The sequence below is a fragment of the Bacillus rossius genome, chromosome 1 (genome assembly GCF_032445375.1).
Source record: "Bacillus rossius redtenbacheri isolate Brsri chromosome 1, Brsri_v3, whole genome shotgun sequence".
Classification (NCBI taxonomy): Eukaryota; Metazoa; Arthropoda; class Insecta; order Phasmatodea; family Bacillidae; genus Bacillus; species Bacillus rossius.
The window spans coordinates 140,943,505-140,962,667 of NC_086330.1; the positions used below are offsets into that span (position 1 = coordinate 140,943,505).

The 19,163-nt window shown below is 35.1% G+C and overlaps 1 protein-coding gene across 2 annotated transcripts in view; it reads right to left on the reverse strand.

Annotated features, from left to right (window-relative positions):
• The window catches only part of LOC134546226 (cell division cycle protein 27 homolog), a 106,986-nt gene that overhangs the window by 41,548 nt on the left and 46,275 nt on the right, over positions 1 to 19,163 (reverse strand). For both annotated transcript variants that reach the window (XM_063388859.1, XM_063388858.1), the window contains exons 8-10: positions 9,231 to 9,471; positions 7,589 to 7,769; positions 5,588 to 5,813 (exon numbers count right to left, since the gene is read on the reverse strand). In XM_063388859.1, coding sequence (XP_063244929.1) covers positions 5,588 to 5,813; positions 7,589 to 7,769; positions 9,231 to 9,471 — 648 coding nt within the window. The remainder of the gene's footprint in view (positions 1 to 5,587; positions 5,814 to 7,588; positions 7,770 to 9,230; positions 9,472 to 19,163) is intronic.

Below are 19,163 nucleotides of genomic sequence, written 5' to 3' on the forward strand. Positions count from 1 at the left end.
GCGAATACATCTCGTATGAGGCTATTTCACACATAACTGTAGCTTTTTTCTTAGAGGTTTGGTACGGTAACTATGTCCTCATTGGCCCCGTCGAGTGCGGGAAAACAGCCTTCTCCGACCACAGCCAATAATTACAAGAAAAATCTAGTGTTTTGTAAAATACTTTGACACGAAATGTATTCGCAAAATACAGGTGTCCCTAGATATAAGACGTAATTGCTCTCGGACGATAATTTTCTTTACTGGTATTATCACCTTTCTTATGCAGGAGAATAGTTTTTGTAGTCTTGTGATACCCATTCTGAACGAATTCCAATAATGGAATACAGTACAACCCTGTTATAACATTCTCCAAGGGACCAACATAAAAAAATGTTATAAGCAGGAAAATGTTATAAGCAGGAAATCATCTTCACTTTGTAAAAATTACGCGTGGATTGATTAAATTAAAAAGTATAGGTAAAACAACACAAAATACAGGAGTATTACACTAAGTACAGCAATAGAGTGGAAAATTGGTTAATTTTATTTATAGATAATACCTAATGATATGCTAAAGAAAAAAAAATGTTTTGTACGATACAGTTCAGAGTCGAAACAGAAATATTCAACTCTTTTGCAATCACAACACGCGTTTTGTTGGGGTTCCTGTCCACTTGGTTAATAAACTGAATTTTTTCAGCTACAGAATATATTTTCGCTTATATTTATCGGCCATCATAACCGTACAAAAACCTGAATAAAATTTCAATATGGCGTATTTTAATTAAATACGACCGTGACTACAATAAGTAAAAAACAAAATAATTACGGTAAAGGTTAACCACAAACAAAAGCTGTGAATATATCCATAGAACAGTTAACCATCTCAAGATGTTAAACCTTTGAAAAAAAAACCAGCACCATAGACTATAGTAGCACTGTTTCCGACCATGTATCAGTGCACAAAATGCGCATCATAAGTATAAAGGAACAAGTCATAGGCTAACAAGCGCGAACAGGACGCCATATTGATAGTCGATCCGGTGCAAGTTGTGGAGTGCGTGTGTACCACGTCTATGGTGAACTACTCAAATGTAAACATCTGATGTTTGTATATGCGTGCTGTATTTTCTAGCTATGGTTTCGCTCTAAATTATGACTTTGAAGGAAGGGATACTGCAAAATGTGGCAGTTATCAAAGCACATTTGAACGTTAAAGGCGATATGTAGAAATTTTAATATTGTTACAGGCGGGAAATTAAAGCATTGTGATAAATGGAGAAATGACGGGACGATGAAATTATGGTGTTATAGGCGGGAAAATGTTAAAAACGGGAATGTTATAACCGGGTTGTACTGTATGTGTTTATTATAATAAATGGAGAAATGTATATACTATTAGTAAATGGATCATTAAAAATATGAAAATAAATTATAAAAAAATTACAAATTACTCTACTGCACATAAATCACAGATTTTAAAAAGCCAAAATTACTATAACATTCAAAATATTACAGAGCGTGCCATGTAGAAAACACGGACGCATGTTGTCTAAATGAAATAAATAAAATACAAGTCTGCGGCTTTAAAAACAAAGAAATAAAATGTTTCATAAATATTCAATGGTTATATGGGTACAACCATTCATTACACTGATAGGACATAGTTTTTCTAGTACATCATACTGATTCCAAACCAGACACACATACATAAATAATTTGTGTTACACTTCAATTAATTTGGCCATGATTTAAACCTGATAAATAAACAATGCAAACAAGCGGAACTGTACAGAGTATCTTCAAATAAAATCTGGGCCAAAAAGTAAATCAATATTTTAGTGCTCAATACAATTCGAAGGAAATGGAAGATTTTTTTGTAGTATTATAAATGATCATACAAGGATTGCTGATTTGGTTTTGTATTAATTTTGAGCGTAAAACTACCCCGAAAATATTTCCATCGTAAACATTACTATGAGTCTGATTGGCCATGCTGGTGATATGCACGATTTTCAAGGCTGTCTCCCGATATTATATGATATGTGTTTTATTTTTATACAAAATGAAGCACGAATATGTTTTATATTTCTTGTGTGAGATACCAGTTTCAAAGACTTTGCAGTTTGATTTTATGGGTAGTGAATCAGTGGTATAAAAAAACTTCATTTATTTTTTCCCGATAACATCCTTTTGACATTAGTATAATTTTATCACTCGCCAAGCAGAGAACCTTATTTTTTTAGTCACGAAAAAAATTGTTTGTATTCAATATCAGCTAATAACTTATTATTGCTTATGTCATCAAATACATTTACAGTACTGTTCAATTTGTACAAGCATGAGAAGTAAACAATAATTTCTGCAACAACGTTCTTCCGAAAGAAGGTATACACAGATTTTAAAGGTGCGTGCCTATTTCTTAATTTTATTTTTTTAATAATTAGAAAATAAAAATTGGTACTTTTCCGAATTTCCTCATTGAGGCTGCGACCCAAATTTCAAGTTTCCAGCCCTTTTGGCAATGGGTTGGAATTTGTATTGGCCAGTATGTGAGCGAGTGAACTACTTTTTGCATATTCGAGCAATTCAAAGTTAGGCCCTAAAGTTTAATTATAACAATTTCACGTAAACTAGATAGCTCAAAGGCTGGTAAAACAATATAATTTTATTTCATATAATTCTGTATCAATTTCATCTAAGTATTACACACCCATTTAAACACATTTTATATACATAATAATTTTACTTCAGCAAGGTCTTCAGTTTCTTGTAACACAAATAAAATTACCTAAAAAAAAATTACGGGACATACTTAAAAAAGTTTTTAAATTGTAATATTTGCCAAAGAATTTAAATAAATCTAACTGCAAATGTAAGAACACAGTATAAAGTTCTTTAAAATTGTATTTTGGAAAATTACCTGAATGTTTATTTGCTAAAACTCCTCATTTCACTTGTTCAAAAGTATTTACATGTATACATATGCGTGCGTGTGTGCGCGCACGTGGAACTTATGTTTCTATGATCATTTATAGTTGCAAATAATGTAGCCGAAGTTAAATTGAAAAATATATAATTCTTTTTGGCCAATATTTGTTTACAAACATAATTTTACATGACTCCAGAAGAGAAAAAAAAAAAAAGAATCGCCACTGCCTTGTAACTGCGTTTCTAACGAACTTGTGTAACTAACGAAAATGTTTAACTGCTCAAGGTTAGTGATACAATAAATGCTTGGGTAGTGAAAAATCCATTGTTAAAAACCAAAGGTAATTTTAAACAACCTTTAGTTAACCATACTTGAACGACAGCATCGAGAGATTGTCCCTTATTTTTGTATCGTTATATACATAACTAAATCATTACGGGAGGAAGTTGCCATAGGCAGCTGGTCCTTCAGTTACTAATTTTTTTTTAACATCTCTATAAAGTTGCAATACTAACTATTAATATTTTGATCATAACTCATTTATGTAACATTACACCCAGAGGTATAGCCCATACTACCAGAGCTAAAGTCGAGGTACAAATATAATTAAAGAAACATAATTAAATAAATTATAACTAAAGAAATATAATTAAATAAATTTATACAAAATCATTGTCATTTTGCAAATCAATTTTTTTACAATAATTATTTAAATATTCTAATAAAATCTTAAACATTATGTATTTGTCTTGAATGTACGATTCTTGAATAGAAGTATAAATAATAATTTAATAATTTAAATTGATTTTGGAAGTTATATTACTATATGAAACCATTTTGCTATTATTTTAATACACCGTGATTGCAGGATTCATTCATGTGTTACGGTAAAGAGTCATATCAAAATACATTATGAAGTCACTAAGATAATATGTGAAATAATGTTGTAATAAATGTAATTTGCGACGTTCATGTAAACGAAACAGGTTAGATATCATATTTAGCACTTTAGTATTTCCAAAATAAGTTTTTTTAAGGTGCCCAACTATTATAATAAATCTCTATCTACTAAAACAATTCAGTAATTGTAGTTAGATGATTTTAAATCAAAAATATTCTATGAATAAATTTGTCACGACAAGTGAAGCATATTAATTATAATTTACATCACTGAAAAGCTGACAAATATATCTATAGAAATTGTCGACAACGTGAGACAGTTTTCAATTCATTGATTACTATTGCTGATACTAGTGTTGTGTTTTGACCGTTTCGAAGCAATAATATTCCCGCCTGAACTCCTGCGATATTCGAGGCATCTAGTGAGTAAACTCGGAACTAATCGGAGCTCTAGCGGCAAACTGTTGAACTCGTTCCTTTCATCAGCGGCAAGTGACAGTTAAATCACAATATTTTATACTCAGATTATTTAAATTCTGTACGTTGTATTAAAAAAATTAATCGGCAGAATTGTTCATTGTACCTCCTTTAAGTTGTGTGCAAAGTAACAGCCGTGTACCGTTTAAAAATATACCTAATATTTAGTTTTGAAAATTTCAAAATTAAAATTAAATAAGAAATCATCATATTTACAAAATTTAAAGTTTTGTTTACAATTCTGCCGTTTATATATTTTTTTATCTACTACGATATTCATGGCAGAAATAATTTTCTTGGAGGCTGCAAAACTAAGGATCTTAGTCTTAACATTGTAATCCCTGTATTTATTATGTTATTTTTTAAGTTGCTACTATTTCTTTGTGTCACTATTAAAGTCTATACAATTTATTCCAGAAAACGTTTACCATCACAGAGATTTATTTGGCACACTGATATGTCCCCCGGTGTTCATATAAACGAATATATATAGGTTAATGCTGCCACACGCAGACGACTTCAGTACCAACGAGCCCAAAGATATTTAACTTCAAAAACGACTTTGAGCAGTTAGCAACATCGAAACTGTTGTAACCAAACATTGCACAAATTTTTCCAGCCATAATAGATATTTAAAACTCCATACAACTGGGAATAAAACAACATTCAAAATTGCCAAAATACCCTTAACGCAAATGTGTTAACGCGGTAGGATCAGGCACTTCCGCTAGAATGCGCTGTGTAACGTGTCTCCTGTTTTTAGACAACTTTCCAGTACAATGTTTGGCTATAACTATCGTTGCAGTACACACTTACCACAAAAGAGTGTGGGCTATCAAATGTAGTTAACTCGGCACTAGACAGAGCGCGCACGTTGCATGCAATTGATGAGCTATCTGTATCGATATTCGACTACGTGCACGCGTTCTATGCAGGAATAAACATGACCAAATATGAATGTTTGTCAACTAGAGCAGGCTACATTTTTATAACCGGTACACAGCGTCTACGAAGATGAACAGATAACGGTTTATAACCTTTGAAAAAATATTTAAAAGAAAGTTTACACATCAGACAACTTTACATTTCTGTTAATTAAATGAGAGAGACACACAAACTTACACAAACAAACAAATACACAACACTAAATAAAATCCAGTAAAATAAGGGAAAGAAACCACTCATAGCATACAGTTAAAAAAACCAATTCCTGAGGAAATGTGAATGTACCCAATAAAAAGAATTACCAAGGAGATGGTGGCCAGCAACTAGGCAGTAGAATGGCAAGCAGTGTACCTGAACGGCCCTCTGGAAGAACTTGATGGCGCTGTCGTGCTCCTTCTGCAGGCTGAAGCAGTTGCCGGCGGCGCACCAGGCGGCGGCGCAGCTGCGGTCCTGGTCCACCAGCTCTTGGGCCAGCGCGGAGAGAGCCACCTCGTGCTGCAGCTGCCACAGAGCCGTGCTGTACAGCTCCATGAGCTGGCAGCGGTACCGCTCCCGCTCCCGCACCTCCCTGAAGCAGCTACAGCACTCTCTTGCTTCAGTCCACCCGTTCATCTGGCAAGATAACATTGTTAACATTTCCACAACAATTATACTTGTACTAAATACTATCTATGCAAGAGCTTTCTATGATATATGAAAAATTGTGCTTAATGTTGGTTTACTTTGAAGTGTTTGTTAAATACATGGTTTTCCAGAAATACGATTGCAAAGGAAGTTGCGCAAAAATTGTACACATCTATCTTTTATTGTAAAGACAACAGTTTGTGCAAGGAATTAATATTTTGATATTTTTTTATGTTTGATGTGAAATCAACAAGAAAGATTGCAGAACTAGATCAGTCTTAAGAAACGATTCTGTAGGTTAGAAGTATAATTAGACAATTTGTAACAACCCGTGCAATCCAGTAATAATAGTTTGTTATAAATTTTTGTCATATTTCAGGTAAGATGTAAAGGTTTTCCTTTTAGAAGTTATTGTGAACGTAATTCACAGGGTTTAATGTTTTTATTTTGATAATTCATAAGTTTATTTTTCAAGTAATTTTATTTTTGCTGGCTTCTTTGTGTGGGAAGGCGTGCTGACGTAATTCTCCTACATTATTTCCAAAACCGAGGCTTTGTTTTACACGTTGTTTTACACGGGAGTGTGAGAAAGAGAAAAAATTGCTGGGTCGTGGGAACAGAAGTAAGCATTTCGTGGAAGTTTCTGTTGCCATGCGCCGTGATTGGCTGAGAATCACGTCAGCGAGCCCAGGACACTGCCCGCACAAAGGGAAGGAAGGCTGTATAGTTAGTCATTGTCCGAGCACAGTGACAAGAGGTCGTGGTCGGACGATGGCTTGAGTAACATAGTAATGATCGTTTGTTAAAATACAACTTTGCGGCTACGGTCCGGACAACGCCTAATAACTTTTTTCCCCCGGACATTTTGATAAATTATAACTTTCTTTTTTTATTTTTTTTTTATTTTTGACCGTAGTCGTAGGCAAAGCCCACAGCGAGGCGAAAAGGGTTTTGTCTAGCCGTCGCTGCCCGGAACTTATCCGGGCAATGTAATGTGATTTATCACAACCACAGGATGTAATTCGTACGAAGAGTCTACGTGTTTTTTTTCTTTTCCATATGTACATTTAATTTTTGTGTTCTGTTGTACAGAAGATATTGTGATTTTTACATGAATAAAAAAAACAAGTAATACATAAAACATTGCATATGAATTACTTCGTGACCTGCTACCAACCTGTATGTTCACTCATCACCTAATTTTGAGCTAGCCGGAGGTGGTGAGTGGTAAAAAATTATAATTAATTGTGATAAAAGTTATTGAAGGATGAGTGAACTATTTATTTAATACATGTTCTACAAGAGTACTAAAAAATTATATGATAATTCATGAAGAGTTGTAATATTATAATTCATGGATAGTAATATAAGTTAATAGAATATTTTAATCAGTGTGTGAATCAGTAAGAAACCAGAATATTGCTTCAATATTACAATTCATAGCAAGAGACAATGTAAACTACTATCCTACAAGTGAACAATTTATGCAGATCAGCTTCAGAAAAACTCTGAAAAAAATGTATGGTAGAGTTGCAGCGTGGTTATGTCAATCAGTGTTCACTTACAATCGTGTAATAAATGTATTGAAAAGATCCAATGTTGCAGCTGACTTCCAACCTACTGTGTCCTTTAAGTAAGTTGCTATAACATTATAACAAAAATCTTAAACTTTATTTATTTTTTGAATCTGCCAATGATCACAAGATAATTGGTAGACAGGTCACCCACCTGGCGGACTCCTTGAACTGAGCGAGCTCGTAGTGGGCCTTGCCCAGCATGCACAGGACCCAGCCAGTGTTGCGCTGCTGCGGCGGCAGGTTGTCGAGGCACTCGATGGCCTTGTGGCAGTTGAACTGCGACAGGTGCAGGTAGGCCGTGCCCATCTCACGTAGCAGCTGCATCAGGCCCTCTGCGAACCACGAGCCATGCGCTCACAGCAGGGGCCAGGTTTATAAACTACGCGGCGATCACGTCACAACGACCAACACGCAATGAAGCATGCGAGTCGCAACACATCGTCAACCCTTAACTTGAAATTGTAAAACGGTTCAAACAAAAGATATTGTCAATAATTTGATTTAAAAGTGTTATTTTCTTTCACTGTAGGCTCCTATGCACCAAACATCTGCGTCTGTAACGGTTTCTGGAAAACTTTACTTCTAACATGGCCGTCAGAATCACAAGCCAAAACGCAAGAAAGATAGAAGTTGAATACCACTTACATTGCATTCTTGCATTTGCATCGTTTTTAAACCAGGCCTTACATTGCTGGCACCAGCTCTTGGCATGAGTCACTATAAATATAAGTAACTCTGAACATACCTTTCTTGTGTCGGCGAACCAATACGTGGAACTTTGTTAGACAATAATATTCTATATTGTCAAGTACACAGTAACAATCCAGGGTTTCCACACATCTCTCATAAAATTTCCCTGACATTCCATGACTAAAATTACAAATTTTACTGACGAATATATTTTTTTTAAATAACTTACCTATTTTGCCATTTTCTGAAAGAAATAAATAAAATTCAGCCTTCACCATTTCCGTAGCTGGCCTAGTTTAAACAGAACCTTGCATATGCCACTCACTGTCTAGTGTGTATAACTACGCTCTAAAACATCATCTGAAAATAAATGCTTTCTCAAGTCTGGGTGATGGCAGAATGGAGCATGACATTTTTCCTTATCACTTGGGAATTTAAATGACTTATTTGGGATTTCAAGCAAATTCCCTGACTTTCCCATACCAACTCAAACTTCCCTAACTTTCCAGATTGTGGACATCCTTTAATCATCAATAAAAAATATAGTAACCAGATTTTTTGCAAATAAAGCATTAAAAAAATTAAATTAAATGCAATATTGCCAAATAAATTCCAGTTCTTTTAAAAATATTCATATTTTTTTTCAGAGTTGAATTTGAAGCTTAAGCTAATAATGGAAAAGCTTTACATTAAAAATATTCAATTTTTTTTTTCGGAGTTGAATTTGAAGCTTAAGCTAATAATGGAAAGGCTTTACATTATATAACATTCAAGGACAATCTGCCTACAACCAGTCACAGAAAATTTTTACATTAACAAAACTCTATGCAGCAACTAAAAATATCTTGGTTATAAAAATTTTAAAAGGACCTCAGAATATATACACCATAAAATTGTTATAACTTCACTACACAGTAAAATTAACTGAAAATCATATTTGGGGAAATAAATCTACAAGAAGTAATGTAATAACAATGGTTTCACCAAATTTTCAAAATTACTAACAATTCACAACCATTCCCCCCTCTCCGAGAAATTAGAATGTAATGTGTTAATATGAAATAAACTGTTGAATTAAAATTTTGGCTTGGGACAACACTTACCAGCAGACTGTTTTTGTAGCAAAAGTGCCTTCTGTGCCACATTTTGCATGGAAGTGTTGGTAATGAGTCTGCTCTCTGATGAAGTTATGGTTTCAGACTTTTCCTTCTCACTGCGATTCCTTTCGTTCAAGTCACTGAAACTTGTTTTGTTCAAATTTGTTTTCGACATCCGTGACTTGGTCTTACGAGAAGGTGACTTTGGTGTAACAAATTTGTTTCTATTTGGGCTTTTGTTGTTTTCCTAAGGAAAGAAATTAAAGAAAAACTTGCATCAAATGAATAATCCAAACTCTCTCAGTACAATTCAAAATTATAGAATTTTTACATAGTCTGAATATACGAAATCACAGGTATTCACACAAATATCATACCAGATTACAGAACAAACTATTAAGTTATACAGTTATATAAAGAATGTGGCAGAACATGTACATATTACAAAAGTAAATTACCTTACAATTTGTAAAGGGTTTCTACACATCACGAAGATCACAATATGCCAAATATGCCCCCCCCCCCCCTTTTCTGCTCCACTCCAAGGAAATAACTTAGAAGTGCTAGCATAAAAACCTTCAAAATTAATCAAATACTTTTAAAACTCAAAAGAAAAAATTAATTGTACAGTGAGCACAAGCAAGCTTACTTATGTAAGGTAATGCCTCACAGCGAGAGTACCTGCAAATTCTTACAATATGGTCATGAGACTTAAAAGTTTTTGACCAGCTAAGGTTGTTACAGATTTTCACTGAAATTTACTTAAATTTTCAGTTTCCCTGAAGAAAAAAAAAAACTAATTTCTTTTTAAAGATGGAAAATGCAAATTTTTTGGTCTGCAAATTTTAGGGTCCAGTCAAGTCAAGTCCAGTAATAATTTGAGTCAAGTCAAGTCAAGCAAGACTTGATAAATTTTTAGTAGTCAAGTTCTTAAAAATTGAGCAGAGCTCGAGTATTGCAGATATTTTAGAGATTAACTTTATTGTCCTGGTATTTATGTAAATTTATCATTAGCATTCTATTACAATTCATAGCCTCCTCAGCCCAGGTGTACAGCAGACTGGACAGTTTTTACTTATGTTTGCTAGTATTTCTGTGCAAGATAAAGAACAGAAGCAATTACCAGTTGTCCAGCTTACTGAACACTTGTTTCAGCTGGGAATTTTTCGCATCGTGTTGTGTAGAGTTTTAGTTGGCTACACTGACATTTCAAATATGGCGTCTACTAGTGGCACACGAACTTCATGCAACCGCAGGAGAAAAGGTAAAAATAAATTATTTAGCCGCTGTAAAAAAATGTTGTGCTTATTGACCTCTAATCTTGAATATTTTCTCTACATCCTGAATATGAGATGTATCCATTTCTTTGTGTTTATGTTTGTAATCATTGCGTGTTAAATGTATGTCCAGCAGCCTGGACACTGGGGTCTGCTTTTGTTTATAAAAAATATAATCTCAAAATACATTTTCAACTAAAAAAAATAATTTCTGTGTGTTTGTTGTAGTGAAAGAAGATTTTGTGAATGATGGCATCCTTCAGGCACTAGAGGATAGTGATATTGATATAGATGATGATGATGATGCTGATCCAAATTATGTACCCGATGTGCCCGAGACGAACATTGAGTTCATTTTGCGACAATGACTCTGGAACAGAATCAGAAAGTGAATCTGATGAACTACCTATAAGTAAATGTGTTTCTTGATATATAATTATCCAGTTTATGTTAATGTTTGGTCAGTAGTGGAGTAAAAATAGTTTTCTAAATTTTGGCAAATGTGAGCCAGAGTGGTGATTGTCATTGATGAAAGTATGGGTTCATTTCTCTTACATGCCCCAATTTGCACAAGCTGTACGAAACCAGACATCTGCACAAATCTGCGGTTCACCCTGTTTCTCTTAACAGGAAGTGACATCACATCAACCACTTTTGCACAGTGTTTGTGTTTACTGTTGCAAGTTGCCTGGGGCAGCTTTGTGCAGCAAAATTTACTCTTGCTATTGACGAAGTGTATGTATAACTATTGTAGTACTGGCAGGAACGTAAAAAACCAATAATCTTCAATATTCTGTACTCACAAAATGGTAGCCTGTTATGGATGAAAGTGGACTATACAATTTTGTCAATAGAAAAATGTTTAGAAAATAATTTATTGTATTTATGAATAAAACATGAATAAGGTTTCAGCCTCTAGTTACTGTGCCATTTTGTATTCTCTACTTTTACTTTTTAGACTGTAGTCTAGGCCTAGTATTTTTTTTGCAATGGTAGATTTTACCAAAAGTTTTATTTTATTTTTAGGTCAACCAAGAACAGAATATTGGCCAAGTAACAAGAGACATGCTTTGGAAAAACTGCAAGTATTTTGATGCATACATCTCTTTGCTAGGGAACCAAGAATGGGAAGTTGGCAACAGGAAGTTTTTTACGCCCCTCAATTATTTTGAGCAGTATGTTCCAGACGACTTTTACAACAGAATCTCAGATCAAAGTAACAGACGTCACATGCAAGACAATCCAACTAAACAACTAAAATTGACACTGTGCCATAAATTAGGGATTTAGGCACGTTTTATTTAAAATTTTGTAATCTTAAATATTTTTGGAAATTTATTTTTTTTTACTCATCTTATTTCTTTACGGCCAGGCCCTCAGCCTCTGTTCTCAGAGGCGAGCTGATTTTCTTTCCCAGCCTCATGCTAGGCTAGCATTCTGGCTAATATTTCTCCCACCTCCAGGCACGTCGAGGGCCGGTAACTTTATTTCTTCGCGTGACCACTTTTGCCTAGAGCAGCTTGTGAAGCAGTGCTGAGCCCTGCTAACTCTGTCACGAATCGGTATAAGGTTCACTAGCAGCAAGACACGACAGGAGGATCCCGTGGGCCTTGCGTCCCACAGACCATGCGTTTTTTGAAGTCATCCCCCTCCTGCTCACCCACCCTTTCTTCTCAGAAGAGAAGCCAGGAGCGACGACCGCACGGGTACGTTAACCGAAGTCAAGGCCATCTCAGGCTTGACAGCCGCAGTTACGATTCTGCACTTTAACGACATCTAGCGACGGCTGTGGTCTCTAACGCCACTTGTGGGCGTCGGCAGCGCCGACACCAGCGCTCGCGCGGAGGTAACGACAACCTCTCTCCCCCTTATGTCTCTGGCCGCTAGGTGGCACCACTGGTTACTCCATTACCCCCTAGCTTGACACTTACGTCGGTCACTAGTCGATTTATTAGTACTTCTTCTCGCCACCAAAAGATAGCGCCTCAGTCGCGCAGTCACTCCAGTAAGATCTAATTTTTTTTATGCCGGACACCTTCGGGTGGACTAGGTAATTTTCGGCTCAGAGCCTACCCCCCCTCCCATTCTCTAGAGACCCCGCGCTTATGATATTCTGGTGATATCCCGCTCTGAACTTACTTCGGTGCGCGCCTCCTGACTGACTGGTACCGTTTGTAACTGTGATCTTCGGCGAATCATCGACATCGCATCGTATATTATGTAGTCTTCTTAGACTAGAGGGATGAAGTCCCTATCTAAAATTAATATTAACCAGTCAGTAGTTTAGTTGAAAGTAGAGAACCTTGGTTTTTTTAAATTATATATATACATTTTTTTTTAACTCATGATGACTTCCGTGTTTACCGCGCATCGTGGTTCGGGTTTTCGGAGACGAGACGCCCTCTCCTGAGCGCCAAGACCAACACCCTGTTTTGGTAAGTCTTGACGTCATCCCCCCCTTTAATTTTCCTTCTATTGGCCTTTTGCGCCATTTAAGTATACTGTCTGGAAACAGGTCTAATTCTTTAGAATTTGGACCTCTGTTTCAGACAGGGTTCCAAGTTTGGGGCAGCCAAAATCCTCTGCCAGGACCCACTGGAGTCGGTTCCTGAGCAGAATCCACCATCTTTAGACCTACTACCTCGATCACCGTCTACCTACAGCCCCGGATGATACCCGCATAATTCTATTATTCTATTTACGAACTCAAAAAAAATAGTGTAACCCAGTTAAGACAGCGGACAGTAAAAGCAAGTCGAGGAGAAGAAATTTATATTATGTTTTGCAAGGACTATATGTACAACCCTTAAAGTTACCAATGTTGATTTCATTAATGTTCTTAAGTATTGTTATTTTTGTTAAACATTCAGGGCCGGCCCGATAGTAAATAAGTTCAAAGAATATAATATAATAAGAGTAATTGTGAGGAATTTAAGTAAGATCACTTATCAATGAAAAACAGATGTTACTAAGGAAAATTTAATCTATAAAAAAAAAGAAAGAACAATATTTAATAAAATAAGGAAGTCTATAGATGTAACAGTTGTTTTTATTTATTTAATATATAATAACGATCCTTTTTCTCCCAAGTGTTCGTAGGGAGTCTCTAAATTTTCTTTGTTTACTCCTAGTGTCGCCTCTGATGTTGACTTTGATAGCTATTAATTGAGGGCCCCAGTATTCAGAGTTTCCAAATCTTTTTATCTAATTACTTAATTATTCTTTAAGACACTTGGGGTATTACAAAATGGTAGCAGAGCGTGGTTACGTCTATAGGCATACCTAAGTTGAAAGGTCATACCTAAAATTAAAATTTAAAAAAAAAAATTGAATAAAAAAAAAATTTTATATTTTTTTTTTGTGTCACTTAGAATCTTTTTGTAGTAAGTAATTTGTGAACTGTCCGCTGATACAATAGTAGCTAAATTAACCTTTGAATTTTAAAATTATCATAAGTTTTGCTGCACTTCAGTCTCTGTGTTTACATTTGAGCGCGCGCTGTGAGGCAGCTGGCTGCCCGCCCACGCAACTCAGCCCGCGCGCGTGGCTTATCAACAGAGACGTGTCCGCTGGACAAGATACTCCCTCCCCCCCACACCCCTAGTTAAAGGCGCTGCGCGCCAAGGTCAGTCCTGCCGGCTGACGTGACGTTCATTGTAGGTACCGTGTTGTGCAAGCTAACCTGACAGCTTGTTACACCCGAGTACACTGTTCATTTCCCGACGCGGGTAGTAATAATAATAATAAATTATGACGGCACAACACCAGTAGAGTACAAACAGGTTGTTGGTGCTCACATTGCCATGGGTTGTTTACGTCTCCCAAGGTTAAAAATGTATTACAGATATGGGTTGAAAGTTCCTTCGATCACACAATTGCCACGTGATAGAATGTTTACACTCAGAAATTACTTGCACTTGGTGGATAATATGTCTGTTACAGAAGAAGAAAAGACAAATAATTGTCTTTGGAAAGTTCAACCCATTTTAAATGTGGTGAGGAATATATGTAAACAGATCCCCCTGAGCTCAGAGTTATCTATAGATGAACAAATGATACATTTTACAGGTAAAACAAAGTTGAAGCAGTTTGTAAAAGGTAAGCATAACCCTGTTGGTCTCAAAATCCTTCGTTTTGGCATCTCGTGATGGTGTGGTTCATGATTTCTTTGTGTATCAAGGTAAAAACACATGCCCGAAGGCAAGCTTGATTATCACTTGGGAATAGGTGGGTCTGTTGTGAAGAGGTTAGCTATTGATATTCCAGAAGGGTATTCACTGTTTTTTGATAGATATTTCACTTCTTTGCCATTATTGAATTTTTTGCTAACGAAAAATATTGGAGGCACAGGTACCATTTCTGCCAACAGAATAAATAAAAATCTAACGAAGAAACTGTTGTCCGACAAGGAACTTGAAACAAAGGGCAGGGGCAGTTTCCAACAGTTAGTTCGTGAAGATTCTAAGATCTTTCTAATCAAGTGGAGAGATAATAAATCTGTACTGTTAGCATCAACTGCTGTTGGTGCCCAACCTGTGACACAAGTACGACGGTGGAACAAGAGAGAGAAAAAGTACATCCTTGTAGATTGTCCTAATACAGTGTTTCAGTACAACCAGTCAATGGGAGGAGTAGACCTATGTGATAGACTTATTTCTTTTTACAGAATCTGCATGCGTACAAAGAAGTGGACTGTCAGGTTCTTTTTTTCATATGATCAACCTGGCTGTTACAAATGCTTGGAAAGAATATGTGCGAGATAGAGTATCGCTGGGTGAGAAGAAGTCTGCAGTTATGGATCTCCTGGATTTTAGGTTGTATATTGGTGAATCACTGGGCATAGGGGCTAAAGGATCTCAAGTGAACACAAATGCTGAAGAGCAAACAGAATCTGATTGGGAGCCTGCAAAGAAAAGGAGATGTGTAGCGATCCCAACAAAGGATGTGCGGTTGACAGGAAATAAACATTTACCGATTTGCAGTGTAAATGACAGCAACAAGTTCATGAGGTGCAGAAACCAGAACTGTTCTGGAAAACCCCGTTTCAAATGTTTGGCATGTGATGTTTTTCTGCGTATTTCACCTTCACGACAGTGTTTTCTTGAATTTCATTCCTAATAATAATCATGGTTCTTCTTGAGTTCAAGTTATTTCTAAAAACAAAAATATGGCAGAGTTGCATTTAGTATTACATGTTGTATTCCATTGTGAGCAGTAATTCTAGACAATTTTTTTTGAATTCTTTATAATCACACGTGTCCTTCTGTGATTTTTTTTATTTGTGTTAAAAATGCTCTGATGTATGTGTCTTCTATAGTTGCGTTTAAAATATTGTTTGTAAATTTTTGCTTGCACGAGTGCTTTTAAGGATTATTGCTGCTAGTGAAACTATGTTCCAATGTCCAAATAGCAGGACATATGATTTTGGTAATTTAAAATAAAAAAATATTGGAACCAAAATTTTTTCTGTATTATTGAGGTCCCTTGTAACACAAAAATTAAAGAAAAACTAGGTTTTCCTTTGAGGAAATAGTTTCAGGTCTGAGGAGGATATATGTCTGCAAAGAGTGAGTCATGTGTCAAGTGAACATAAAATACAACTATCAATAAAACCTATTTACAATTTCTTTTTGAATTAAACACCAATGAATTCTGGTAAACTATGTAAAAGTGAAAGCCTTTGAAGTTAAGGAAAATTGTGTGGCAAAGTGAATTAAATATGAGAAAATAATAATAATAATAATAATAATAGTTAAACAATATTTTCCTCATTATAATAATTTTAACCCTATAATTTCTCTAGGTGGGATTTTTAAGGAGAGCGAATTTCCAAGGAAAAAATCCAATATTCTTTTTTGAACCTCTGAACATGTTTTCTAAAAGAGCATTGTGATGCATGAAGTAGGTAGGTTACCAGTAGTTCACCTATTTAAATAGGTAGTAGGTGTAGTTAGGTTAGGTTAGCTACATTACAAATAATGAGTATGGTTGGCTGTGTTAGCTACATTAAAAATACTGAAAAATTGTTAGCTATATTAAAATTACATACAACAGTAATAGTTAAGGTTTAAAATAGCTACCTTATAAATTCATGTGTCAATGTATTCTTAATGTAGCTATCCCACCCTAACCGATTGTTCTCCAATTTCACTCTGTTTTCATGAACCTAAACTAACCACTCATTAAAACAGTGATCTACTGATTAACAAAGTAAAAACACAATAATTTTGAATTTATAATGACTTTCCTTCAGGAATATCTCCCTAAACTTCACAACCCTCCTGACTAAAAGTTTTTTAAGAAACCGGTCACTTTAAAAAAAAATTCATTTACAGCATAATCTAGCAATATTTGTACTCAAATATTCATTTTTCAGAATTTTCTTACATTTTCCCTCAAAAAAAAACGCTATCTACTCAAGTACTTTTTCAGTGTCATTAAATGGACGTGCAAATATCATGCACATAAAGTATAATCTTACCTAAACCAAAAATTTAAATAACAAAAAATTACCTCTGAATTATTTTCCTTTTTTTTCTGCCATTTTCGAATAGAAAAGAATGTCTTGACTTCAAAAACGGCAATACATCAAACATCACAACAAAAATTCCTTTTAAAGAATTTTAATAGCATTACACTATATGTGAAATATGTAATAACTTTTAATTATATCCCCCCACTTATAGAAATTATGCATCACCCACTTTACTAGGTAGTCAAAGATATTAAGATTAATGGTGTAATATTCTCTATAGATCGCTGCTGTAGTAGAAAAAACATAAATTTGAGACAAAATATTATCAATGAATGCTAGTATGCTGTGTTACAAATCTCTGACACACAGGAGAAAATAACATCTTTTCCAGTGTTTTAAAACACAAATTGCAGAAGAAATGTTGTACTTTTTCGGGCAGTGTTCTTAAAGAAAACTGCACAAATATAAATATGACATAACATTGGGATGTGTTTGTAAAACAATGTTACGTGATTTTATGCTTGTTGCACATGTCAAATATGTAACGAGTTATAAAGAAAGGTCGTCGAGTCTCGTCCTGTCGAGTATAAAGTACTTGAGCTTTTACTACTTGTTTGACTCAGCTCGATTTTTCGTGTCTCGTACCAATCTCTAGTCATTTTTAAAACTACATCATTGGTATTTTAAAAAATATTTGAAAGCATAAATAAGAAGTGTTCTGCAGTTTTAAGCCAAAATGGTTATAATATTTCAAGTAAACAGCAATTTTTCATGATCCAAAGTATTTCATTGACACACACTTTTTGGTGTGTAAACAATTTAGCTCTCTGTGAAGGCATTTGGTGGGAGTAATTTTGTGAATGGAACGGGAGTCTATTAGAACGGAAATGTGTCACTATGGTGCTGCCATCTGTGAAAATATGAAATCTCAAAAATATGATGGACCCGTGTGATTCATCCGTATATATTTCTTTAGTAAACATAGTACTACTACCCTTTAATACTTTATATTATTATTTATAGTCATATAATGACAACATAAAACATACACATTAAAATTTTGACAATCCTTGGTTAACATTGAAATGTAGAGGTAGTGCAGCGTTTGTCATACTGAAGATACACAGAAATTGTTAGCCTAAATATATTTGACGTCATGAAAAATAAAAGAATTTCGTGATGAAATTTTTACTGTTAAATCTTACATGTTGAATCAATTCCATAAGGTTAAGGTTTGTTTGTAGGAAGTACAGTAAAACCCCGATTTTACATTACCGCTTTTTACGTTTTCCCGTTATTTGCACCATTTTTTTTGGGCCCGTTTTAACCTCATTTGATGCAATGCAATTAATTCCCGTTTATTACAACAAGCCCATAACCTACTTCCCGCTATTTACGCTGTTTGTTTTTGCAATGACCTACATAAATTCGTTATTCCCGTGTTTGTCATGGACGTCTTACCTTTGAAGATATAACTTTTGTATGAAATACAAAATCCTAACTGCTGTTGGGAACACTAGCGCTTTATCTCGTCAATGTTTCGAAGTTCTCTTCTATTAAAAACGGTATTAACAGGCTGCCAACACTGGTATAATCATGGACTTCACGCGAACGTTAGCACGTGACGCTAGTGCTATAGTTTATAGAAATCCCTACTGTTAATCAATAACTTATACATTCAGGATTTCCTGCATGTATCTTTGTCAAGTCTGTTATTGACAATGTGGTCGGCAGTATCGTGAAAGGAAAAACGTTTTTTACCCCTGTAATTACTGTGTTTTTAACAAGATGGCAACAGGTAAAAAACGTAAAACATTATTGATTGACGAAAAACTTAAGTTTTTAAAGTGCATGGAAGAACATGTCAGTACTCGTGTTTCACTCGCTGAGAGTGTGCCGGAAATTAGGCATTTCGACACAATTTGTTTTAAATTTTTATTATAATTTTAAATTATTTTTGGAAATTTTATTTGCTCTATAATTTGGTTACTAAAGGGCGATTTACACTTTGTTAGGCTGGTGTACTCCCCTAAGTTAAACTTTGTGCCAGTAGTCTGAAGCACCATTCCCAGAGACCTATAGGATCTTTTGCAGATCTAAGACTTTGCTGGCAGCCAGTTTAAAATTTCCCTCGCTTACAGGCACGTCCCAGGCCTGTAACGTTACATCACTTCATGACTAAAACCG